At 40.3% G+C, this 27258-nt stretch overlaps 2 protein-coding genes across 2 annotated transcripts; both read right to left on the bottom strand.

Annotated features, from left to right (window-relative positions):
- Positions 1-2315: 2315 nt before the first annotated feature.
- bin3 (bicoid-interacting protein 3) lies at positions 2316-12135 on the bottom strand. The gene is made up of 6 exons (XM_017087867.4): positions 11339-12135; positions 9723-11034; positions 7322-7520; positions 6167-7260; positions 4112-4258; positions 2316-4039 (listed from the first exon to the last, which is right to left on the bottom strand). Exons 1-6 carry the CDS (start codon positions 11950-11952, stop codon positions 3260-3262), a joined length of 4146 nt encoding a protein of 1381 aa, XP_016943356.4. The 5' UTR covers positions 11953-12135; the 3' UTR covers positions 2316-3259.
- Positions 12136-22391: 10256 nt separating this feature from the next.
- On the bottom strand, positions 22392-23755 carry tomboy40. Its single transcript, XM_017087870.4, has one exon. The coding sequence runs from the start codon at positions 23627-23629 to the stop codon at positions 22604-22606; it is 1026 nt and encodes a 341-aa protein (XP_016943359.3). The 5' UTR covers positions 23630-23755; the 3' UTR covers positions 22392-22603.
- Positions 23756-27258: the final 3503 nt, after the last annotated feature.

The raw sequence follows: 27258 nt of genomic DNA, 5'->3' as shown, positions 1-27258 counted from the left end.
TATATTATATATCTATATTATATATATTATATATATTATATATAATATATCTATATATCTATACATCACTTTTATATTGAACACAGCTTTAACCACCTCTTCCTTCCCGACAATATGTAAAAGAGCGAAAATACTTTCCATCCCAAAGGCAAACAAAGACTTTAGGCCAATATCAATATTACCTTTTCTGTAAAAAAAAAATTCGGCGATCCTTAAGCAAAAACTCACTTCTAATTGAAAAACAATCCGGATTTCGTTGCATAAATGTCATAATTGACATTGTAAAAGATATTCGCCAACAATTTGACAAAACTGTAACGTTTCTGACGCTTCTTGACCACAGCCAGGCAGTTGATTCTGTTAACTATAGATTCTATGCACTAAATTAAGAAGTCTATTTAATTTCTCAGGTACAGCATTCAAACTTATTGACTAACAGATTGCAGGTAGTTAATGACTTACCTACATTTAGAAAAAAAAATCAAGTATATCGTGCTTGAATCAAGTATTTTCGGTGTCAAAACTTCGCCAAACATGAAAAATACAGAACCCGAGAACAAAATTCAGCTTTCCAGCACGAATTTTCAAGACCGAAAATACTAGGCTTTAGAACCTTTCGGTCTACAATCAAGTATGAATCATTCTAAAGTCTGGACAAATTTGTACTAAATACTATAACGATTTAATAATAATAAAGTAAGAAAGTTTTGTAAATTTAAGTTGGGTTTTAAATCTATGCTAGTAAAAGAATTTATTATTGGAAACTGAAATAAACGAGATATATCAAAATAATGACAGGCATAAACACTGTGTAATTTAAGCCCCTTATGTACATATGTATATACCGAGCACTTTCAGAATAAGCAGTTGGGAATTATTAGATATTTAAATCCAAAATGTGTCCTAATGTGAGAACTTTTTCAGCACGAACGTTCTTAAGTGGTAAGCATGAAATCGTTCTTAAATCAAGGCTGTTTTTACTTGATCTTAGCACGCGTTTTTCCCTGAGTCAAGTATTCTTTCCGAATGTAAAGTTTATTTATACGCTGATAACGTACAAATCTATGTAAGTAGCCCTGTAAGGGCAATAATTGTTTGTGTTAGTAAAAGTACTCATATGCTGTCCAAAATCGAGCAATGGGCAAAGAAAATGGCTTGGCAAATAACAATAAAAACGGAAGTGTGTCACACTTAGCGGAAGAACGATTGACACAACTATTATCCAAAAATTGTTAGTTAATATCACTCCAATTGATTATGTAGATAATGCTGTCTTGGGGCCAGCACATTGGGAAAGCAACCGGACGTTTCAATAGTCTCATGCGGCCGCTGTCTGCCTAAAATCTTTTTTGCCCTTTGAAACGAAAATTTTAATTGCCAAATCAGATCTAATTCTTCTATTCATTAGAAATATTTAGTCATTGTGACTCACACGACATGAGAACACTATCTGCAGCCCTGAACTCAACTGAACGTTATGTGTTTGGTTCAAGACGTTGTGGTCTAAAGCATAACATTCTTGACCTTAATTTAAACTCTTGGATAAAAAACAGAACCCTAACACATTTTATAAAACTGTGACTAGCCAAGAACCTTCTTACCTATACTACAAACTGATTCCTGCAATATCTTAAAGAACAAAGAATTTTAAATATCCTCGTACACAGTTCCTTTCTTCAGAGAGGCAATTCTTTGTTAACGCTATTCGATTATGGAATTGTCTACCTCACAACAACAATTAGGAGCGCAACTCAATTTAATTTAATATTTAAGCACTTATTAAAAACATAGAACAATAAAAAAAACAAACTAAAACTAAATAAGCAATCTAAAATTATAAGATTTAATGAATTCAATTATATAAAATTGTTACGTTTAAGAATCAACTAAAACTAAATGTCAAAAATTATGTATTAGTCTTAAGCAAAAACCCCATATATTGAGACCAGTGCAATAATAATAAGTTTATGCTTGCAGCACTGGGATATAAGGATATAAAGCAAAAATAAATAATAAATAATAAACAGCAACAAATAATGTTGTTTTCCCATTAACCGTTTGCCAGCTATGAGTACTAAGAAAGTTCTGAAAGTGTCGTGAAAGTAACTTGTGAATGACTTCTTACATTTTCGCCAAAGGTAAAGTCACTACTGGAAGTCACGTATTCGTAGAATCGTATCATTTTTCCGACAGAAATCACTCCCGCCAACCAAATGCGATATCGCTGACTATTGTTTTCTAGGTCCCTAAACAATGCCTCTCGCGAACATATGCACTGCTAATGCTGTCGATCCTCCCAAACATAAAAAAACATGTTTGTCAAAAGTGTTAAATAGAATATTCTTTTATTTCTATATGTAGATATCTTTCTTTAATTCTTTCAACTACATTAATTTTTATTTTCTCAGAAAAAAATTAAATATTTCATTAAAACGTTTTAAAAACATAGGAAATATAAATTCCGCTTGCCTTTTACAAGGTAGACGAGGGTTTTTTTGCTATTGATCGAACGGTAGGGGTCGTTTTTCATCATGTTAAATTAAAAGTAGGTCTTAAACTCCTATGCCTTATTTCCCTAGCTATAACCACTTTTAAGGCTTGAACATAATTTTAAACGATCTTAGGAATAAATATAATAATAAATTGTATTTTCTTTGCTTGCCATTGTGGTTGCTTTATTTCATTTTGTTTCACATTCCCTTAAAGCATATATTTTTTTGCTTTGCCAAAGTTTTAATCAAAAATAGTTTAATTTCATGGAATTTTTCACGTTTGCTAAACACTTTTACAGCATTATATATAATATTATTTAAAGCTACCGCTTGTCGTGTGTGTGAGTGTTGGTGGGTGTGCCTGTATATGTAGGTATATACGTGTGAGCGTGTTAGTGTTTGTATTGCTTATGGTGGATTAAAAACTAGGATTACAATTGAACTGCCAACAGGATTAAATCATGTGTTCACTATAAAGCATTTTAGCAAAAAGGTTAGCCTTATCGATACAGATAACAATATACCTAAACACATGCATCTCTGTTCAAAATGTATATATAGATCTGTATATATTTGTATATATATTCTTTTCATTAAATTTCGATATATAAAAATATATACCCACATTATACCATAGAAAACATAAGCGTCTCGTTTACGGTTACATTGATTTTTTTTCTTTTCAAAAACTCTTCGTGGTTTTCCTAATATTTTTCGGTTTTTTTTTTGTTTTTTGACACATTTTTCCTGCCTTAAGCATTCTTATTCTAGGCATCCGAAAGATCACAATAAGCCGCTCCACCAGTCCCTCCGCCAGTTGACGACTTATGCTCGTCTTCCATTAGGGCGTCCACAAACTCACCGGCCGCCTCGTGGTGATTAACCTGCGGCGACGAGGAGCTCTCTCCGCAGTTGGTGGCGTACACATGCCGTCGACTTCCCCCAGGCAGCTGGTTGGAATCATCTGTGTCAGCGTCGCGAATCGAGTTGAACGCATTGCAAGTGTTGGCATTCGGCGAGCAGGTGTCATCGTTGGGTGGATATACGTGCCGGTGGTAGCTGCCGCCCCCGCTGCCACCTCCACCACTGCCATCGCCGTCTAGCTCCGCTTCGCGCACGCTCCCAAACACCGGCGTGTGCGAGCTGCTCTTGCGCAGCGAGGCTGGGGGAGACCAGACGGTCTGGTAGAGCGGCGAAGCGAACACGTACATGTGGTTGAGATATTCCATGTCGTAGCTAGGTTGGTATGAGTCCGTCTCCAAAGGATTATAGGTGGGCTGGTACATTGGGGTTTGCCGGCAGCTGGCCGAGCCGGAGGCGCTGCCTGCATAGTGCGGCGTATCATAGTTCTGCGACCGACTGGAGCTGCTCAGGTGCATCATTTGAGCATGCCCACTGTGGCTACCGCCTGCGCTGCTGCCGCCGCCTCCCATCCGATGTGCGGGAAGGGTGGCGTAGATGCCACGATATGCCTCATAAGGGGTTTGCGGATAGTATGCATCGCTCCAACGCACATGATTCGGGGTATAGTCTCCCTTAGCATACAACTAAGATTTGGATAAAACAGAAGTCGTAATCGTTAGGGAGAAATTGATAATTGCATTTCAATCATTACTCACCTGGATGGGTCGACAGAAGCCTTTGTTCATGTGCCTTGGCACGCCGAGCGTATAGCTGTGACTGAATCCCACCTCCGAGCTTAATAAGTATTCATGGAACTTGTTGGGAAAGAACTCTATCTGTTTATAGTTGTTATAAATCTCTGGCTGCAAAGATAAAAAGATAATCGTTATTAGTTTAAGTTCACAAAGGGATACAGATTAAAAGAAAAATACAAAGAAAAGAAAAAAAATGTTTGGCAGTCTTTTGAAAACAAAACGCAGTTTTCAAGTGATTTTTATACCCGTTACTCGTAGAGTAAAAGGGTATACTAGATTCGTCGGAAAGTATGTAACAGGCAGAAGGAAGCGTTTCCGACCCCATAAAGTATATATATTCTTGATCAGGATCACTAGCCGAGTCGATCTAGCCATGTCCGTCTGTCCGTCTGTCTGTCCGGATGAACGCTGAGATCTCGGAAACTAGAGCTAGGCTATTGAGATTTGGCGTACAGATTCCTGAGCTTCTTACGCAGCGCAAGTTTGTTTCAGTAGACTGCCACGCCCACTCTAACGCCCACAAACCGCCCAAAACTGTAACTCCTACAGTTTTGATGCTAGATAGAAAATTTTAACTGAAATGTATTGTTCTCATCAATACCTATCAATTGACTTAAAAAAAAGTTTGCCACGCCCACTTAAACGCCCACAAACCGCGAAAACCTGTGACGCCCACAATTTGCATGCTAGATAAAAAATTTTAACTGAAATGTATTGGTGTCGTCAATACCTATCAATTGACTTAAAAAAAAGTTTGCCACGCCCACTTAAACGCCCACAAACCGCGAAAACCTCTGACGCCCACAATTTGCATGCTAGATAAAAAATTTTAACTGAAATGTATTGGTGTCGTCAATACCTATCGATTGATCCAAAAATAAATTTGCCACGCCCACTCTAACGCCCATAACGCTTAAATCTGTCTACCGCCGGTAGGTGGCGCATTTTAATTTCGCTTTGCTGCTTGCATATCTCCATTTCCCTTTGAGTAACGGGTATCTGATAGACGAGGTACTCGACTATAGCGTTCTTCCTTGTTTTTAACTTTAAAGTAAAAACAAGGAAGAACGCGTTTAAGTGGGCGTGGCAAACTTTCTTTTAGGTCAATCGATAGGTATTGTTGAGAACAATACATTTCAGTTAAAATTTTCTATCTAGAAGCTCAGGAATCTGTACGCCAAATCTCAATAGCCTAGCTCTCATAGTTTCCGAGATCTCAGCGTTCATCCGGACAGACAGACGGACAGACGGACATGGCTAGATCGACTCGACTAGTGATCCTGATCAAGAATATATATACTTTATGGGGTCGGAAACGCTTCCTTCTGCCTGTTACATACTTTCCGACGAATCTAGTATACCCTTTTACTCTACGAGTAACGGGTATAAATATTGTAAAAAAAAACTTAAAAATAAGACCCACTTTGGAGTATCCAAAATTGAATTAGCTCCCATTTCAGTCATTAACCTTCATAATCAGAAATTTTTGAGAAGCTGTAGGATTTACACCAATTTGTAAAACGTGGTTTTAAGAAAAACTAAAAAGATTGATTCCGGCCAATAGTTTAGGAAAATCTATTGGTTATGACAATTTTCATTTTGAAAAGACCCCCAAAATATTGTTTTTGGAATTATTTTTAAAGGACCATCGAATTTTAAGAGACCATATGTGAAATCAAGAATAAAATTTTGCTAATAATCTGGGACAATTATTCCCACCCGCCCAAACAGCTCAACCCCGTGACTCGTAGAGCAAAAGGGTATATTAGATTCGTAGGAAAGTATGTAACAGGTAGAAGGAAGCGTTTCCAACTGTCTGTCTGTCCGTATGAACGCTGAGATCTCGGAAACTGTAAGAGCTTAAGCTGAGTAACGGGTATCTAAGAGTCGAGGACCTCGACAATAGAGTTCTCTCTTGTTTGTACGTGGCTACATATGGTAGTCGCCTTCCGACACTCCAGTCGTGCGCTTCGTCATTACATGTACTGCCGTTAACAGTAATTAATAAACACTTACCGTCAGGTTCTTTTTTTTCTTGTAGCTCGCCCAGTTCTGGGCCTCAAGTATAAGCTTCCCACCGGGACGCAGCTGGTTGAACATCCGCTTAAAGGCCATCTTTAAACCGTTATCCCCAAAGTTGAGATGGATCCATTTGGTAACCGACAGACACAGTATGAGATCGTATTGCTGCAAATCGTTGGCCATTAACGACTCGTCCTTGAGAACATAGTTGGTATGTCTGAAGAAGACGTTTGACGGAAAAAGATTCTTGAGGCCAAGCATATTTGGCGATTTGTTTGATGGCGGCAAATGGGGGATTCCCCCGTAGGTCAGCGGGAAAGAGATGGGGAAGAATTCGTGCGGCTTAACAAGCAGCGCGTCCAGTTTCCGTTGTTGCTGCAGTTGTTCTAGATCATGATGATGATGATGGTGATGGTGCTGTATTCCTTGGTGCACCTTGCGCCGCTTCTTTCCGCGCCTCGTTTTCTTGCGGACTGATTCCGAAGCCTCTTCGACTACGGCTTCCGTTTTCTCAGACGGCGTTGACTCCGCCTTAACTTCCACCATTGCTTCTGCCTTGATCTCTGGCAGCTTCTCCTCCTTGGGAATGCGCACAAAGATCGAGAGATTTCTTCGAGCTCGGGCAACTAGCTCTCGATCAATGTCGATGCCGACAATTGTCTTCGGTGCCAGATGTCTGGCCACCGTGATAGTCATGTGGCCCACGTTGCACCCAATGTCCAGGATATCCTTGTTCTCGAACAGTTCCACATGGCGCTGAAACACCTGTAGGCGAACGTCCCGAAACTCGTTCATCTGCCGGAAGTCTACGTAGCGATCAAAGTTGCCATACCGGTACTTCAACCCATCGGCTCGGAACTTGGGCAGAACTTTGAGCGGCGGAATCAGAGCCGGTTCTAGCATCATACTGCTGGTCACTTGGACCTGGGCCACGTCTCCTGACGCCGAAGCATCCCCTATGCTGCTGTCCGCTCCGGCCAGGGAATCCTGCTCGCCAGCCGTGTGCGAAGTGGCAGCCGAAGTGGTGCTTAGCGGACTGCCCAGCCCGTGCTCTGGTAAATCGGGAGTGTCTTCACGGGGTATCTCAACTGAAGGACAGAGAGTTTAGCATTAAATGTGGAACCCTTAATTAGCCGTAAGTTTACTTACCTTCGGTGAGAGGAAGCTGTTTGGGCGGCCCCTCCTCTACGGGACTGAGCAGCTCTGATTCGCTGAAGGATGTCGACCGGCGCGAGTTCGGCTTCCTAGCTCCGCTTGGCTGCAGGATGCGCGGTGGGCGCTTCCAGGCACCGGGTTGCGGAACCACCGGACTGACGATTTTATCCATTGCATCGTGGCGATGAAATTTCTGTGGCAAGCGAAAGTAAATGAAACTTGTTTGAGTCGAGTTGCTTGGGCGCGAAGTAGTAATGCTTTTAATAATAAATCATGCTAGGTTCTTTCTGCCCTGAGGTCTCCTCCGTAAAATCACTCCTGGCATTCTAACCGGATTGGGACAGAACAAGAGGGAACGCTGTAGTCGAGTTACCCTAACATCAGATAAACGTTACTCAGCTTACCAACTTAAAAAAAAAACTGCAGGGCATTTATATTGACGGGTATAATGCACCCAGTCGTAAGTTCGGGAACTCATTTAAAACAACAAGAGAAAGAAAAAGAAAAGAACAAATGTGTACGCTAGACCGGATTTAGTGTTATGTTAGTTTGTGGGCGTTAGTGTGGGCGTGGCACCCTGCTGATACATACTAGCCCTGCACGGGAAGCTCAAGAATCTGCATGCCAAGTCCCAACACTCTAGTCGCTGCGACCTAGAACTGTTTATAATCGTTACTCGTAAAGTAAAGGGGTATACCAGATTCGTCGGAAAATATTTAACATGTAGACCCCATAAAGTATATACATACATATATTCTATTCTATATATGTACATATATTCTAGACGAGTCGATCTAGCCATCTCCATCTTTCCGTTTCTACTCAAATTAGTCGTTCAATTTTAAACTTATTTGAATGAAACTTTTTCAAAAGTCTTGTACTATTTTAGTTGGATCGAGCCAGATCGGACAACTATATATTACAGCTTCCATACAAAGGTTCGAAAAAAATTATAGAAAAAAATTCTACCTTTGTTGTTTTTGATCATATTTTCTATTACTCTGGGTAAAACTATTCTTAAGTAACAAAGGAAAAATTTAGTTTCGTTGTTTTTGATCATACTTGTTTCTATTCTACTGTACCCCAAGTTTTTGTTTAACCATTTCGGAATTTGAAATAAAATTGTTTTTTGATCAGAGGGATAGAAAATTTGAAAGAAAAAATTATAGCTTCCTTATTTTTGATCAAAGTTATACTCTGAACTAGTTATACCCGTTACTCGTAGAGTAAAAGGGTATACTAGATTCGTCGGAAAGTAAGTAACAGGCAGAAGGAAGCGTTTCCGACCCCATAAAGTATATATATTCTTCATCAGGATCACTAGCCGAGTCAATCTAGCCATGTCCGTCTGTCCGTATGAACGCTGAGATCTCGGAAACTATAAAAGCTACAATACTGGGATTAGGCATGCAGACTCCTGAGATTCCTACGCAGCGCAAGTTTGTTTCAGCAGAGTGCCACGCCCACTCTAACGCCCACAAACCGCCCAAAACTGTGGCTCTTACAGTTTTGACGCTAGAATAAAGATCTTAACTGAAATGTATTGTTCTCGTCAATACCTATCGATTGACCCAAACAAAAGTTTGCCACACCCACCTTACCGCCCACAAACCGCCTCCAAACTTCAAAAATTTTAACTGAAATGTATTGGTCTCGTCAATACCTATCGATTGATCAAAAAAAAAATTGGCACGCCCACCCTAACGCCCATAACGCTTAAATCTGTATACCGCCGGTAGGCGGCGCATTTTAATCTCGCTTTGCTGCTTGCATATCTCCATTTCCCTTTGGTCCCTTTAGCTGAGTAACGGGTATCTGATAGTCGAGGTACTCGACTATAGCGTTCTTCCTTGTTTTTTTTTACATTTTAGAATTTGTAATACATTAAATGTTTAACCGGTTGTCTAATAGACATGGGTATGTCTATAAATTGAATACAATAATTAAATGATATTCGAGCTTGTATACCTTTGCTTATCCGGTATAAATACAAAAACAAATTGGCAAAGCCAACACACTAAAATCGGGAAACAAAAAACCGTCAGTAAGCAAAACAAAAGCAGCGATTGACTTGCTGCCAAAACGCAACAGCTCCAACATCGTTTCATCATATTTTTTCCACTGTCTTTCTCTTTCTCTTCCTCTTTCTATTTCTCTTTCTCTTACTCTCTCTCTCCATCCCTCTATGTCAGCGGTCGACTCGAAATACATACATGTAATTAAATTTAGTCCTAAATAAGTAAGAGTAATTTGCACGGGGCAGCTTATCAATGAAGGTGTGACGACTGCTGTTGTGCACTGTTTGTGTGGCGGCGCCTAACGGCAGGCTGCCGAACGCTGCCTCTATGTCCGCTTCAACTCAATTTCGATCCCACCACGTTCCGCCCGTGCTCACCTTGCTCTTTTGTGAATTGTTGCTCTCGCTAATTTTCCGCTTTCTCCCGCCACCACCACTGCCCACGCTGGCTGCGCTGCCGCCGCCGAAGCTCAACCCCGTACCTCCGACGCCGTAGCACGTGCTCGACAAATCCAGGCGCAAGTCTCTGCTGGCCTGCGCCCGCCGCTCTGCCAGCGTCGAAGCCACCGCCAGTGTGGCCGACGTGGTCGAGCAACTGAGCAGCATCTCCTCCCCCGGCGGCTCAGCAGCAGCGGGCGGCGCAGCAGTGGCAGCATCTTCCGCGGCTGCGGCCACATGTTGCTGCCGCTGCGGCGATGACGGCGCTGCCGGCGCTGACGCCGGCTCTTCCACTTGCTCCTCAGCCGCAGCAGCCGCCGCTGCCGCTGCTTCTGTCGGCGTCGGCGTTGGCAGCTCTGCGGTGGCCGACGTGGCGGCCGACTGCGGAGACCGCACATGCGCCTGCTGGTGTCCCGTTTCCGCCGTTTCGCCGGCGGCCGGAGCGGCGGACTCGCTCAGCAGCAAACTGCCGCCGACGTTGACGGGCGCTGCCACCGGCGACGCCGCCAGCGAGGAGGTGACTGTGGGCTGTGGCGGTTCGTCGGCCAGTTCGCCACCGCCACCGCCCCCGCCCCCGCCAACGCCTTCGTCACCAGCGTGCGATGTGTTGTTGGAGTCGAAGCGCCGGCGCTTTCGGTTCTTTCGCGTGCGGTGGTGGTGCTGCCGGTGGTGCAGCGCCCCCCCTCCACCGCCGCCCCCACCCCGCTTCATCGGCGAAGTGAGCTGCTTCTCGTACTCCATCGAATCAACGGGATCCAGCAAGTGGAGCGGATCGTGGATGTTGGGCGGTATAATGACCTCCACCTTCGGGGGGGTGGTGATGGGCGACTGGCGGGGCGTGGTTGCCGGCGTGTTGTTGCTGGAGGAGGCATTCGACGTGTTCTCGTTCTGCAGCGAGTTAAGGTTGAGCGGATCGGAGATGTTGCCGCCCAACAGGAATTTGGTGGGCGGGACAATCACCTCCTTGCGCAGCCGCTTCTCCGGCAGGAAAAACTTCGAGCGGCCGCAGCAATAGTGTACTGCACTTCCCGCTGCCGCGCTGCCCGCGACGCTGCTGCTGCCGCTCAGGGAGCTGGTGTCCTTGCTGCTCTGCGCCTCCTTGCAGGTAGCTCCGCCGCCCGCCGATGCGACGCCAGCGCCTCCGCTTCCGGGCACGCCCGCTCCGCCGGCAGAGCTGCCGTTGCAGCCCGTGACCAAGCAGCACGTGTGGTTCGCATTGTTCCCAGCGCACAGCACGTGGTGATGGTGACCCCTAGGAAAGAGAACAAAAATGTGGAGTAAGTTTGTAGCTTAAAACATTGCTGCAGTAGAGGTTTCGTTACTAAGCTAAGCTTCAACAACAAAAATGTAGTTACTTAGTGTATAATATTTATATATTATTTAAATAATTAAAAATATCAAAAGAATATTTTTAAAAAACTAAGCGATTTGAAACTAAACATGTCCAAGTTTCTATTTCAAGGAAAGCTAGCTTTCGCTATAGAAAACACTGTGTAGGATCTTTTCTTTTCGAAAACCTTACAGTCTATGCATTCGTCATATCCTCTTATAATCACCTGTGTGTGAGCATCTTCTTATAGAGCTGCATGGTTCCTCCTCCGCCCGCTCCACCAGCGGTGGCGTTCTGCGCTAGTCGCGTGTTATGATGGTGATGGTGTCCACCTCCGCCCGCTCCGGCGTGGTGGGCATTGCCGCCGCCGTGATGGGCGGTTCCGGCGTTGCCGTGATGGTTGGTGCCGCCAGTAATCTGGTTTTTGTTTTGGATGTTCTGGATGTTCTCGAGGTCGGCCTTGTGGGCTGCCGACGCCGTTGCTGGCAGGAGGGGAATGGTCGGCGCGGTGGAGCCCGAGGACTGCGCCTGGGCGCTGCTGGCGCCGACGCAGGCGCTGGCATTGTGCTTCCCGCCGGCCTTGTGCTGCCTCTTGCCCCAGGCCTTGTTCCGGTTCTTGGGTCCTTGTTGTTGCTGGGGAGCCCGGAACTGGTGATGCTGCGCCGCCTGCGATTTTCCGGGAAGGGGCGACTTGGACCTTCCAGGCGCTGCAGTTGTGCCACTCTCCGGTTGCTGGGGATGGGGCTCCTGCCTGGGACTCTGATCCAGACGCAGCGTGGGCGTCATGCTTGATCTGGTTACGCGACAATCTCCGGGACTGTCGCCTGGCCGCTTTTCCATATTTCACTAGTGGAATCCTGGCATGGCTTAACCCTAAATATTAAATTTTAATGGCGAGCCCTCTAGCTCCTACTTTGTTTATTCAGTTTTGCGTGAGCGCACTTTTCAATACCACTTTGAAGTATTTTATCTTGTATTCACTTTAAGCAGTGCAATTTATCTTTTGATATAAATTGATATATTATTACAAATGTCCATCAATGTTTACTGTCAGATTGGGCAGCCAACTGGGCTCAACATTCTACTGCACTTGGTATTGGATTCTTAGGCATAAAGAGTACCTTAACCGTTTTCACTTTCACTGTTAAATATTTTATTGAAATTATTCATTTTGGTGATTGGGTTTATGATCCACTTCCTTGCGATAGCCCCTGCAAGAGACAAAAGATAGATTGAAGAAAATTAATTGTGGAATTTTACTGCGTTGCTATAAAGTGAATAGAATTACTATGTTCTGCCTGCAACTTTAGCAGATTTTCCAACAAAACCAAAACCGGTAAGGAGCAGAACCTGGAGAACCAGCAGAAAAGGAGACAAAGCAGCCCGAAACACAGCCAGCCAACCAACTACGAGGGTTGCTATATATATTTCTGGCTTCTAAATGGCTATTAAATACGAAAAATAACCGAGATCGGATCTTTTCAGTTTGAGCATTTTGTCTTCTAACTTTTTCTTTCCGATATCGAGACGAAAGCGAGGTTGTTGAAGAGGGATGTGAGAAAAGCGTAGAAAAATAGAGAGTGGGAGGACCAAACTCCTCTCTTGAAATTATCGGGAAGTTATCGAAGTGGGTTGCGACTCTGTGTCGCTCTTCGTTTTTATGCAAAGTGCGCGGTTAAGTTGATATGTGCAACAGAAAGTGACGAATAATTGGAGGACTTACTCCGTGAGTTTAACTTAATAAAGCCCTGAAGACCTATAACGTAAGTAAAATAATATTACCATTTGTGTTATTTTATTCTTTCTTTCTTAAGAAAACGAGACCGGTAATGCATTGTATTAACTCCTTTTCATACGTGTGTATGTACACAACTATAATTACTTTCGTACATATTGAATAATTAACACAGGCCTGAATCACATATGTTATATGTAATATATATGTAAGAAATAGAGTGAGATTGTTTTTCGCAACAAATCTTAAGCACCTTAGAAATGTAAGAGATATATGAATTTATAAGAGTAATACAAATATTATGTTTTAGGTGCCGAAGTTTCATTCAAGTGCCTTAGATACGTAGTGGATGGCAAAATAAAAGAAACTACATTTAAAAGTCTGAATTTATACCACCACCCAACCATGCACATATACCAACTTAATAATGAAATGAAAGCCGTAAGACTAAAATAAATAAAGCTTTTAACAAGGTTGAACGCTGTGGTGCTTGACTCGACTATCAGATACCCTTTACTCAGCTAAGAGAAGCAAAAGGGAGTTATTTGTTTTCAATACATGGTTATGTAGGTGGTAGACTGATATAAGAGTTATGGGCGTTAGAGTAAGCTAAATATAATAATGAAAATTCGAGTATTTATAATCAAAAATGGTTTTATTGTTTAACTTCGATTGAGACACATCTAAAACATGGTTTTTGGACGCTTCAACAGCATCTTTTGGCGGCGAAAATAGTTGACCACGCATTTATCTCTTGATGTGCGGGAATAAAACGAAGTCATTGGGTGTCAAGTCAGGGCTGTACGACGGTTGACCCATCAATTCGACGTTTGATCCGTCTTCTCTTGTACGTCATTCGTTATAAGCAAACAAAAGGCGGTGTACCACTCAGAATTGACGTTGCCACATGACCAGTTTTACCGAAGAAACAGGCGATCATTTGTTTCAAAGTGCGTCTGCCAATAAAAACGTTCGTTGGATTTGTCTCGACTGCGAAGACCCACTAGGTCGATTACTGTTTTCTTTCGACCCCATAAGCATCCATGATTCGACACCTGTGACGATCTTATAAAAGCTTTTTGAACACCTCGACTTTTTTTAAATTTCTTTGCTACAATTCACTCGAGCCTTTTTTGAGAGATTGTCAAATTGTACGGGATACAATGAGAAAAAACCTTTACCATTTGTTCATGCCATATAGAATCGTATGCTGGTGGAAGAAAAGCCCAAGGATGCCTCTAACTGACAGTATGTCGCATGATCAGTTCACGCACGGCATTTATGTTCTCTGGTACGACACTCTTATCGTGATAGTCCACATCGAATCTTTTAGTTCAATTTTTCTGCCGAGGTAAGTTTTTGACTAATCGTTCATCAATGTCAAACGTGGTCAGTGACTACTGGTCACAGATAAAGTTGTATGGAGCTTTTATCGATAAAAGTCCCAACTTTTTTTGGGAAAGGGCCAATTGGTCCAAATATGGCTGGAAGTGACCTAGGCCAGAAACTTAAATAGCAGCCCACGCAAGCCTTTGAAGAATTGAGTGCAAACGAAGCTATGCTATATACGCCGGTTTCATCTTCATGCCCCTTGTGACCGTGTCTAGCCCGGCATTAATATTTACATGGCAAATTGTGGCTGGAACTGAGAGGCTTTTGCTGCTCTCCTCTTCCCCAGCTAGTTGTGCCCCTCATTCGTTTCGGCGGTTCTGTGGATTGCAACTAACAACCAGGACAGACACAAGAACCCCGCCTGCTTCCTTTAACTCTACCCAAAAAAATCCAACAGTCGAAAACAGGCGCAGACAGCAAAAGCGAGAACAACAAGTGCAGAAGAAAAGAAACTGAATGTAAAAGCAAACGAGTTGGTCAAATAGTGCTGCGACTCCTAGACAATTTTCTTTCACAAAATGCCAGCATGTCAACCTAAATTGCTTAAATACACCTCAAATGCATTTCTTCTCGACAAACGACTATCCAAGGACAAGTTTCAGCTATTTTTAAAAGTTGCAACCATGAGATTCCATTAATAAATAAATTCCAAACATTTTCAAAAATGGCCAGAGTACCAGAAATGTGTTTTGGAAAAAACTTACTACGGTTTTAGCAAAAACTAAAAAATACCAAGATGCGTAACCAGGAGTAAAAAAAGGGTACAAAAGCGGCGTAATTTTTGCAAACAAAGCTCACACGAATAAGAATCTATTTTTAGAGTGCTGTTACCTTGCTTCTATCTCTCTCTCTCACTTGCTCTCGCGCTCCCGTCACTCCGCGATACCAAAAAGTCAAAATTCAATCTTTGGCTCATTTGTCGATTCTTGAATTATGTTGACAAAAAAGAATCAACCCAAAAGGCACACTGCGACTTACAATTATTAAAAGGCTGTGGCGCATTGCGTAATATTTAATTTACTTCGGAATTCTTAAAAATACAAAAAATGATATTCCCAATAGTATAAGATAATATGTCAAAAAACAGCGAGCTATAATTTGTTTAATTTCCGATTGTTCCTATGGCAGCTATACAGAACGCCAAAGCTATAGTTTTAAAAAAATTTCATAATTTTTTCGATTATTCTTATGGAAGTTATAGGATATAGGCTAGTTCTGACTTACATATACACATGTATATATAGGACTTTTGGGAAGGTTTCATTCCGCTAGCCTTATAACTGAGGGACTAGTTCGCATAGAAACGGACGGACGGACGGACGGACATGACTAGATCGACTCATCTAGTGATGCTGATTAAGAATATATACTTTATGGGGTCGGAAACGTCTCCTTCACCGCGATGCAAACTGACTGAAATCATTATACAAATTCAAAGTTCCAAGTTTAAACGGTTCTTCACAATAAATTAAAAAAAAAAACATTGAAAACTGATTCTATATTCTATTCTATAGTAAGTCATACATTATTAAATTTCATTCATTACATTTTTTAGGACAATTAACTCGGTTGTAGTTCGCTCTGTTGTAGCGTCAGTAAGAGGAGATAATTACTGGACCACAACTTCATATTTTTTCTTGGGTCGTTACAAAGCTTCTGAAAACAGGTTATCTTAAATCAGAGCAGGATTCGTTACCCCATTTAACCACTTCTCTTTCCTTTTTTCTGACGAGGCTCGCACAAAGGTATTTTTATTTGCATATTTTTAGGCGCGCGAATGCAAAATGGGAACACAACGCAATCCGGAAGGAGGAAGCCCTGAGTAGGCGGCTGGCCCTGTAGAACATTTTAATTAAAATTTAAATATGCGACGCGCTGTTGCCTCCCTTCCTCTGAAACCTTCTTCTTTAGGGGCGTGTCAGAAAACTGGGTCAATAAGAAATGGAGAGGGAAGGCGCAAAGTCAAAACAATTGCAAAGCCCTCAAAGGTGGAGCCATCAAATTTCAATTCTCCCTTCTTTTTTGCCGGGCTGCTTTGCGTCCTGGACGGCGGAAATGTCAATTTTGTTAACTTTGTAAACATGTTAATGAAGAAAAGTTGTTGTTTTGCTTCGTTGTTTTTACTCGTTTGGAACTGCGATTTACATTTAACAAAAAATATTTAAGTCAATTTGTCCAGACGTTTTAAAGCATAGCTCTCTCAACTTGTTTCCGTCAGTTTTAAATGTGATGAGGACAACTTCGTTCAGTATAAGGTCTAGCATCACCTTCAACAAAAGCAACATATACAACAAAACAAGAACTGCGGGTAGAAAAAAACGACAAATTGAATCCTGTGGGAATGAATAATATACAAACACGAGTCTGTGGGAGTGAGAAGCTGGAGAGTGAGATATGGTATGGTGGCAAATTCGATTCCATGATATAATGAAGAGTTGCGTCCAATGACTACACAATGTGGACGGCAGTACACGTAGTGACGCATCGCACCATTCGGCACGCTTCACCAAAATCGTACAGCTTCTTGCCTACACTGGCATTTTGTATTGTAGCGTGCGGAAAGAGAAAAAAACAAGGAAGAACGCTATAGTCGAGTACCTCGACTATCAGATACCCGTTACTCAAAGGGAAATAGAGATATGCAAGCAGCAAAGCGAGATTAAAATGCGCCACCTACCGGCGGTAGACAGATTTAAGCGTTATGGGCGTTAGAGTGGGCGTGGCAAATTTATTTTTGGATCAATCGATAGGTATTGACGACGCCAATACATTTCAGTTAAAATTTTTTATCTAGCATGCAAATTGTGGGCGTCACAGGTTTTCGCGGTTTGTGGGCGTTTAAGTGGGCGTGGCAAACTTTTTTTTAAGTCAATCGATAGGTATTGATGAGAACAATACATTTCAGTTAAAATTTTCTTTCTAGCATCAAAACTGTAGGAGTTACAGTTTTGGGCGGTTTGTGGGCGTTAGAGTGGGCGTGGCAGTCTACTGAAACAAACTTGCGCTGCGTAAGAAGCTCAGGAATCTGTACGCCAAATCTCAATAGCCTAGCTCTCATAGTTTCCGAGATCTCAGCGTTCATCCGGACAGACAGACGGACAGACGGACATGGCTAGATCGACTCGGCTAGTGATCCTGATCAAGAATATATATACTTTATGGGGTCGGAAACGCTTCCTTCTGCCTGTTACATACTTTTCGACGAATCTAGTATACCCTTTTACTCTACGAGTAACGGGTATAACAAGGAAGAACGCTATAGTCGAGTACCTCGACTATCAGATACCCGTTACTCAGCTAAAGGGACCAAAGGGAAATGGAGATATGCAAGCAGCAAATCGAGATTTAAATACGCCACCTACCGGCGGTAGACAGATTTAAGCGTTATGGGCGTTAGAGTGGGCGTGGCACATTGCTGAAACAAACTTGCGCTGCGTAAGAAGCTCAGGAATCTGCACGCCAAATCTCAATAGCCTAGCTCCCATAGTTTCCGAGATCTCAGCGTTCATCCGGACGGACAGACAGACGGACAGACGGACATGGCTAGATCGACTCGGCTAGTGATCCTGATCAAGAATATATATACTTTATGGGGTCGGAAACGCTTCCTTCTGCCTGTTACATACTTTCCGACGAATCTAGTATACCCTTTTACTCTACGAGTAACGGGTATAATTTCCCACGGAATCTTCCCCATCTTCCCTTTGCAGATGCCTCGGCTGCAAGGTCGTCAGTCAAGGCGCCTGTCATATGGCACAGGTGCAATAATATGTCTTCGCAATTCCACAATCTCCTGACCTGCTGTTTTCCTTGTAATCTTTTCAATGCCGGTGCGAGTGCTTTTCCTTTTAGCATTAACGAAACTAAAACTTGCTACAATTCAACTTAGACTGTTAGTCGGACTTGTGCCATAAGAAATAGTTATATTACTTTAAAAAACGTTGAGTGGGCCCAACCCATAAAATATAGTTAATCAACTACTTTTGTATAGTAAATATACATAGAAACAAGAATATACGCTACAGGCAAGTCTCCCATCTATGATTTACCAATTACTGTCCAAACTAACTTCCACATCCATCGATTAAAGGCAAAAACACATTTATTTTTGAATTTATACCTACATTATACCTTTCCCTTGCAGCCTTACCGCCATGTCATGACTTCGGCGAGAGACGAAGGTAAATCCATCTCATGTTTTTTTTGTAATTGCTCTCTTTTTTAAGTTACTTAAGGGCATTTAAAAATTTAAAAAAAAAACGTAAACATGTAGGCCGTAGATATAGCCGCGATCAAAAAATCACTTTGAGCAGGCAATTTATTTATTTATTTATTTGTCGGGTCAGACAGACTATTTAATTGATCAAAAAATGTAAGCAACCCGTATTTGGATTTTGTGTTGATTATTAAACATTAAGCATTTCCAAAGTACATTTGCCTCTTATGTAATAAATGCCTTGGATCCTCAGTCAAATATGCTTAAAATACAATTGGTATGGTCATTTCAAAATTTTATATGTGAAGTGCAATTTTTGGTCATTATCTACTTTTTATAGGTTGGCGCAGTTTATGCAATTAAAAATCGTTGATTTTACATATTTTTTGTGAGTAAAAGGCAGCATGCAAACATGCCAGTTTTAGCGCAACTAAACGCCAAAAATAAAGAGTAAAAATGGGGAAAGTGGGTGTGAAAAAGGAAAAGACATAACAAATGCAACGCTCAAATGTGTCAACAATGGCAAATAAAATGTTGGCCGCAAATTGTAAGCAATTTTCCCTCCCTTTTCCTTTCTTAAGTCTGATAATGCTGCTGCCCAAAGCCGACCGTCACCACCCCTTTTTTCAGTCTGGTCTGTCTGGACACGTTTCACAAACAAATGAATTCGTTAAAATTCATAGTGTACATGCAAATTGGCCAGAAAAGCGATTGGGGAGGGGGGAGTTGCTGAGGGCGTAAGTGGCATGGTTCAATTTTCGGGGTTAAATGGAAACCAAATTGAAATCGTTGAAAATGCAGGTACTAAAGTTAGCGACTAACGGCTTGAATGCCAAGTAGAGGGATGGATGCGAAGGCAGACAAGTACAGAACACTAAAACCAGAACCGCATGAGCGAGCGAATTGTTGTTCACGCTCTATTAAACGAGGTCCCAACTGAGAAATGAGAGGAAATTAGGGGAAATTGGCAACAAAAGGCAGCGTGGAAAGGAAGACAACAGATTCAGATATCTAGGGCCATTCAATTACAGTCCCAGCTTTGGAGAGGAGAGAGTTCTCGTTTTGTGCAACTTCTTCATGAATTGCTAAGTCGGCTAAAAGCTTTCTGGTGGATTGCGGTTGGCTGGAACAATAAATGATTGGATCGTAATAAAACAATGAAAACAAAAATGGAATATGGGTAACCAAAAAAGTATTAAACTGTTTATGTGACTATAGCCTTAATAATAACTTAACAAGTACGCCAAGTTAGAAAAACTACAGTTGTGAAAGAGCTCAATTACGCCACTGGTTTGTAATTTTATATAGGCTTTAATAATTGTATAAGAAGTTTTTGATCTTAAAAATTACAATTTATTATCATTTAGATATAAAGTTTTCAAAATTATTTAAGAGAAACATTAAAAGAACCATACGGAAAACGGTGTGGAAAACGGTTTGACTAGTTAGGTTTTGAATTAACGTCCACACAGAGTCCTGGCCCATTTTTCCATCACGAATGTTAAAGGATCTTATCAGGCCCAAAACTAAACTAAGCAAGATAGGAAGCTAGCTTCGACACTCCGAGGTTTCTATAACCATGCAGGTCGTCCCCGTAGGAGCATTGTATGTACACAGCGTTCCGATTTTTAGAAAATTTAAAACTAATTACAGAATTATAAGGCAATGTTCCATTTAAAAGTAGTACCGTATATGTTTAACGAAAACAAAATATAACGGTCTATTGTTATTTTGACATAAACAATAATTGGCATGAGCACAAGTTGCAATATATTTGTAAAAATAATACAGCTGTTTTATGGCAGTGTTTTATAATTTTCACTCTAGAGCTGTCAAAAATATCCCTGCTGTAAACTTTATGCACAATTACTACATTAAATTAAGTGGTATTTTAAACGACAAATTTTTTAGATATCTCTGATCAATAATCTTTCTTACCCTTTGGTACTTTACAACGAACAAAATAAAGAATGTTCAGATTTCATCTTAACAAAATACTTTTTTTTCGTACCATGACAACCCTCGCCCGTTTTAGACAAATGCGATCGAATTTCAGAACAGGGGCGTATTTGCAAAAATTGTGTAGGTTAGAATATACCAGGTTTTGAGGTGCCCTCGAATTTATTAATAATAAATCAAGAATGCAAGTTATTAAAATTCAGATGATGCAATTATGAAAAATTTTACATCAACGAATATAATATAAATATCTACACTTGTCAAAAAAAGTATGCGTACACAAATTTCTAGAAACTTTAGAGTTTAAAAAAAAAACATGTTAAAAAAATCTTAAAAATTTCATTTTAATTTTTACAGATAGTACCTTTATTCACCTTTCCTTTGATGAAACTCTTAAATTTCTAACACTTATATTTTTTCTTATATAAATTAAAATTTACAAAATGGTCTGATTTCGCATCAGAAAAAGTGTGCGTACAAAATAAAAAATCCTAAAAAACTCCATGTTTTTGGCAAAAGGACTGGAATTCAATATGAGGTCGGATACCCCTTTCGTTTTAGAACTTCAGCCAACCGATTTGGCATTGACTGGACCAATTTTATTGTGTCCTCCACCGATATTTTATTCCATTCCACGATTTAATTTTTAATTTATTATTTTAATTTATATAAGAAAAAGTATAAGTCTTTAAAATTTAAGAGTTTTATTAAACGGAAGGTTTAAGATTTTTTAACATGTTTTTTTTTTAACTGTTAAGTTCCCAGAAATGTTTGTACGCATACTTTTTCTGACAAGTGTATGTGTATAAAGCAATCGCGAAGGATTTTTCAAGAATGAATGGTCATGCTGTCGGATTTAAATAAGCCAGCCAAATTATTGGCGAAAAGTTTCCGTGAGAAATTTTCGGAAGTATACAGAGTAACAGAGGGAAATTCGAATCCGTGCAGTCTTTCGGAAGTAAGTCTTAGAACAGGTCTGGGAAATATAAGTGCGTGTGAATCTTTCGGAAGTAAAAACTCTGAAAGGGCCGATAGTTCGAAAGTACTCATAAATCAATATAAAGTCAATTGTGTACTCGGTTGATCATAACCCAAATAAAAATCCTGCAATAAATTGCATAGATGCCCTTCTACAGATTTGCATTTAAGTTTTCATCATGTCTTAGATCAATCACAACTTATGGACAACAAAGTAATCAGTTCACCTCTATGTGTTTAATATTTTACAGGCCTTTAGAGGCGTCTTTTCTTGAGTTTTTAAGATAGTTTTCGTACCTTGTTTAGATAATTTTAGCCGTTAGCCAAATTAATATTTCGTTCTTATTTTGTATTTATGTGTTGTATGGCCTTTTAAAAAATTACTTGACACAGTCAAAAAACTTAATAAAATAAGTACGGTTGACCACTTAAAAATTTGTTGTTAGTGGTGCTATTATTTTTTTTTTGCAACTATTCCCTTGTGTGACAGGTCTATATCTCAATATATACTTATTGATGAAAACAAAAAAACATTTTAGATGGATAGATAGTTGTTTGAATTGCGTTGATTATTTGCCAATAAAATGATAAACTCACTATGTTTTGATAGGAATTAACAAAACTTGTATACTTTAAGCGTATATTATACTCGACTATCAGGTACCCGTTACTCAGCTAATGGGACCAAAGGGAAATGGAGATATGCAAGCAGCAAAGCGAGAGTGAAATGCGCCACCTACCCGCGATCTCAATATATGGTTATGTGGGCGGTAGACTGATTTAAGCCTTAATATTTTAATTTTTTTTTTACTTCGAACTACCAATTGACATGATCGGGAACTTTTCGGACATCCAAATTTAAAATTGTTTATGATACACATCTAACAGCTAAATCTTTAAATGATAACTGTCAAGTCACAAAAAAGGTAGCGCAAATTTTACTTTATGAAATTTTAACCTATTAATATTTTTAAAATCATAACAAGGATTTCTGTATTATCGCTGGTCACAGTACATAATAAAAAGCATTAATTTTTGATATTCGTTGCTGACATTTAAATTTTTAATTTTTAAACTGAGCACTGTTGAAATCCGAAAAATGTAAGATTCGGCAGCCCTTGAGTATATTGGGCTAGTAAAATGAAAACAATCGCTTTTTTAATTTAATCTTCATAAATCTTTGGTCCCCACTAGACATTAATGGATGCGATTCATCCGATCATGAGTCCACAGCCCAGCCGAAAGCTGTTTTTTAGGTGATTCATGCGACCGCTGATGGCGAACGAAAGCGGAAGTGGTTGCAAGCGTTTTTCGAGGACGCCAGCAATTTGCCAGTTCGAATCGAGACTCCCACGAAATACTAGATCTGCCTTGGGGATATCCACCTGGTAGGCAACCGTAGCCGTAGACTCTTGTAGGCGGAGATTCGTCTCCACCTCGACTCCGATCTGCAGTTGATCACTGGCCTTCTGGTAGTAGCTAAGATGGAAGCCACCAGGTCCCAAAGTGCAAGACCACACGGAATCATCGACAGCATAGCGTCCTACCGCCGACAACACAGCTACTTGCCGTCCAGGAACATTGGGTCCGTATTGGTAGGCCAACTCTGATCCAAGGGCCAGTCTTTGGGTGACTGCCTGCAAGTACTGGCAAACAACAACTCCGGAGCCCGTCAGGATTCCCGGGTTGCCCACTGTCAAGGATATTGTGTAGTCTCTTCCGCGATAGTCCCCCGTAAACTGGGTTGCCACCAACTTGGAGTCCTGGAACTGAGATGCAAACTTACACCGCAGTCGAGAGGTCAGTTGATGGATCACGTTTGCATTGAGGTTGCCCAACGGATCGATTTCACCAACGAGAACTGGAAAGGCCTCATTCGGACCGTATTGCTTGGTTCCCACATAGGTGGCTCCGAAGCGATATCCACTTGGCGCCGATGAGTTCATATTGATGGTGTGCGTTACTTGAAAGTGGTTACTCAGCCCCTTGTTCAGCATGATCTTGGCCCCCTCAAAGGTGTTGGCCTGTATGTCGTGGCAGCGGCTGTGCAGTTCCTCAACTGTTCCGGGATTTGACAGCTCCGTCTTACGAGCCTCCACTTCTAACTCCTTAACCATCTGTGGCGGCATTCCGGTTACTGCGGTGGTAGACGCCTCCTGCAAGCGCGATCCGGAAGACACATTCCCACGCCCAGGGGACGACCCTACGCTTTCTGTGGACGCCATCACGTTACCCATTTTCGAAAGATAAGCGTTTGAGTGCAAATAACAATTTTACTAAACTGCTTCTTTCGAAATTTGTTTCTTTTCCGACTTTAAACGTGTATGTTATAACTAAACTTCAAAATAACTATGAAAATAAAATCATATGCTGCCTAGGTTTAAACTACATGGTTGGTAAAAAAAGACAAGAGAAAATGGCCTCGACTTTTTTTCACAAACACGCCTAGCATATAGCGCCACCTATCTTCTTTTTATATATCGCCAACTAACCCATAGTAAACACACTTTATTTGCATGTGGTGGGCAATCTCGATTGAATTTCAAAATACTCGTATTGATTATTATTTGGTTATAACTTTTTAATGAATAATCCGATTTTATTTTGTTGGCATGTAGATACATACATAAGTGTTTATAATAAAAACAAACGCTCATTTAAATTTTTACAAAATATTTAAAAATGATATTCAAAAACTAAGCGTTATAAAAGTTATAAATTTGTTTTAACATTTAGTATGCATTAATTTTATGCATAAAAAAACAGATGTATTATTTTAGAGCACAGCTGCATAATATAAAAATGGTTTATTAATATATTTATTTCCAGAACTGCATTGCCTTGACGTACACATGTCTGTACTTAGGCAAATCCGAATTGATGGGTATAAACTTGCAAAGGTTTCATAGTAATCAATTTATAGCGGATGGGCCTTACACACAAAAAACTGGTTGGTAAGACTGATCAATATAATAGTAAAACGGTTCCCAACCATCAAAAAGTTACTCTGACGTAATACGTAAGCGTAAGGGTTAGTATACAAATTGTATGTAACTATAAAAAGGGTAGTATTGCACTTTTTAAAAGTGACTTTCAGCTAGTGTGGAAGTGTGCTGAAGACTTCAGAGAATATGTTTTAAGTTTTCAGAATTCGGCTGGGGAGTCTAGGTTTAGGTTTACAAGACGCTAGACCCAGTTGGGAATTATAAACAACAAAGCTGTTGTTGCATACTTTTGTGTGGAAGATTTTACGTTAGGATAACTATTTTTGATAGTTAAATAACTATTTACTTTTTCAATAACAAAATACACACATCAAGTGAACGTAACTATCTTAATTGTTGCCCTGCAAATGCAAACTTACCTGGAGAACAATAAACTTCTTAGTTCCAAACAATGAGGTTCTTAAAGCACAAAAGCTATACAACTGCCATTTTAAAAATGTAACGCAAAGTAACTCTCCTAACACTTCTTGGTTTTAGCAAAGCGTTTGACTCGACTAATCTTGAACTTCTGTGTACAAAGATCCGCACTGTACAATTTCACGTCAAGTTCGTGCCAATGTCTCCGGGTCGCTTAATTCGTCATTTCTACCTCTCACTCAGGGAGTCCGACAAGGCCCAGTTTTAAGTCCACTGCATTGCTCGTTGTATGTAATTGATCTTCCTAAATGTATTTCTGTAAGTGATGTGCACCTACCTATATGCAGAAGATGCCCAATTATATGTTAGTCGAATTCTAAGTCTAATTAGTGAGTGTACAACGAAATTAAGCAAATATTTGATTGGGCAGATGCAAATGGGTTAAGGCTAAATCAAGCCAAAAAATTCTGATTTCTGATATAGTGCGAGTTTATTTCAGCACGTGGCACACGCCCAGTCTAACGCCCATAACGGTAAAACCTGTCCAGCACCCACATTTTTATACCTTTGCAGAGGGTATTATGATTTCAATCAGAAGTTTGCAACGCAGTGAAGGAGACGTTTACCCAGTCTCTCAGTTTTGAAGCCACCGGTATGAAACCTTCCCCGGATCGGACAACTATAAAATATAGCTCCCATAGGAATAATCAAAAACTTTTTTGAAAAAATGTAAGAAAAATTTTAACTTTGGTGTTTTGACATATTACCTTCTACTCTTGGGAATATCATTCTTTTAATATTTAAGAATTTTGAATAAAATTTTAGAAATATCGGAGATTTATATTCAATGGCTCTCATAGGAATAATCGGAAAAATAGTAGATTTTTTTGTTTGAAAAATTATAACTTTGGTTTTTTTGACATATTTTAGAATTAATTTCAAAATAATACATAGACTGTTATATTTCCTTTTCTGTAAACATGTATGTACGGCAGTAAATTGAAATGGAACATTATCTAAAATTTTTATAATTGTTTAGTTTTCTAAAATCAGAAAGCTCTGTACATAGAATGCTCCCACGGAAACGACATGCAAGAAACTTTGGAGTGCCGAAGTTAATATTTATTTAGTTTAAATGATATTTTCTTTTGATTATCAATATCCATCTACATGAGAAAAATCGAACGGTTCAAATCGGACCATTCATTAAAAAGTTAAACGCAAACAAAATGTGCAACCTTAAGAACATTCGCTTTGCGACTTGCATGTCTCCATCTCCCTCGCACTCCTCTTAGCTGAGAAGCGGGTATCTAATAGTCGATGGCATCGACTACAGCGTTCTCTCTTGTTAATTTTAATTTGTTTTTCAATCTAAACTTATTTATTTATTTACTCTTATCATACACACATTAAATGTATATATATATTAACATAACTACTGTTCTTTTAATGAAATTGTGTTGAAATTATTTTTGTGTTCTTTTTACCGCTTTACAACGTTTTTGAGCATTCGCAAGCCGAAGTCCTGGCAAGTAACGTAACTTTCCGTTACTTATAAAATATTTTCCTAAAGTGACTAAAACGGACGCAGGAATATGTATGCTATGCCTATCAAGCTAAAAACTTCTCCTTCTGGCCCACTCATGTACCACAGACTTAATATACTTTTAGCCCAGTATTGGAAGAGCAAATGTCGAGAAACTTTATTTTCCCACAAACAGTAAGAAAGTTTCATCTGCACCCCCAGCGACTCATCCGTACACAAAAAAAGCTCATCGACTTAAAACTATAACCCAACTTTGTCCCAAGATTCAGGGTACTGAAAATAGTGGACCACCATGGGTTGCTTAAAGGTAGAGATTGGGTAGCAAACTTGCCACGTAAATAACATACATCCGCTTTTTGTGTGGAGACGCCGCCGTTGGTTCCGTGTCAGAAGCCGAATGCGTCTGTGGACCGTTACAAAAGCTTAAACCGCACACCAGCTTACACACAATTAAGCACTCAGAGAAATGGTAGGATACCCCAACCACATACGCCAAAGGCACACACCGGTGCCAGCGAAACTGCACCTTTTTTCCAAATATTTCGCTATTTAAAAATTATAACACAACTAATTCTTTTTATACCCGTTACTCGTAGAGTTAAGGGAATACTATATTCGTCGGAAAGTATGTAAGAGATTAAAGGCAGCGGTTCCGACTATATAGACTATAGAAGAAGAAGATAGGTGGCGCTGTAGGCTAGGTGTGTAAGTGAAAAAAGCAGATTTGCTAAAGTCGAGGCTATCGACTATAGTGATTTCTTTTGTTTTTCTTGAATTTTGTTGTTTCCAATTTATCTTCATGTATTTTGTAGTTTTAAAAATACAACTTTAAAATTTAGATTACCTACTAAACTGGAATTAGAGTGGTTAAAGCAAAGACAATTAAATACCAAGATCCGTAACCAGCAGTAAAAAAACATAGGTGGCGTAATTTTTTTCAAAACAAGACTCGCACGTC

The sequence above is a fragment of the Drosophila suzukii genome, chromosome 2R (assembly GCF_043229965.1).
Source record: "Drosophila suzukii chromosome 2R, CBGP_Dsuzu_IsoJpt1.0, whole genome shotgun sequence".
Taxonomy (NCBI): Eukaryota; Metazoa; Arthropoda; class Insecta; order Diptera; family Drosophilidae; genus Drosophila; species Drosophila suzukii.
The sequence above is the reverse complement of the archived record's forward strand: the minus strand, read 5'-3'. Positions and strand labels throughout refer to the sequence as shown.

Bases quoted from the DNA above. Each gene is read 5' to 3' on its own strand.
- bin3 (XM_017087867.4), bottom strand. From the start codon at position 11,952: ATGGAAAAGCGGCCAGGCGACAGTCCCGGAGATTGTCGCGTAACCAGA. The intron at 11,035-11,338 runs GTGATTATAAGA...TCTCTTTCCTAG, and splicing joins AAGAAGATGCTCACACACAG to GGGTCACCATCACCACGTGC. The intron at 7,261-7,321 runs GTAAGTAAACTT...TCTGTCCTTCAG, and splicing joins ACAGCTTCCTCTCACCGAAG to TTGAGATACCCCGTGAAGAC.
- tomboy40 (XM_017087870.4), bottom strand. From the start codon at position 23,629: ATGGGTAACGTGATGGCGTCCACAGAAAGCGTAGGGTCGTCCCCTGGG.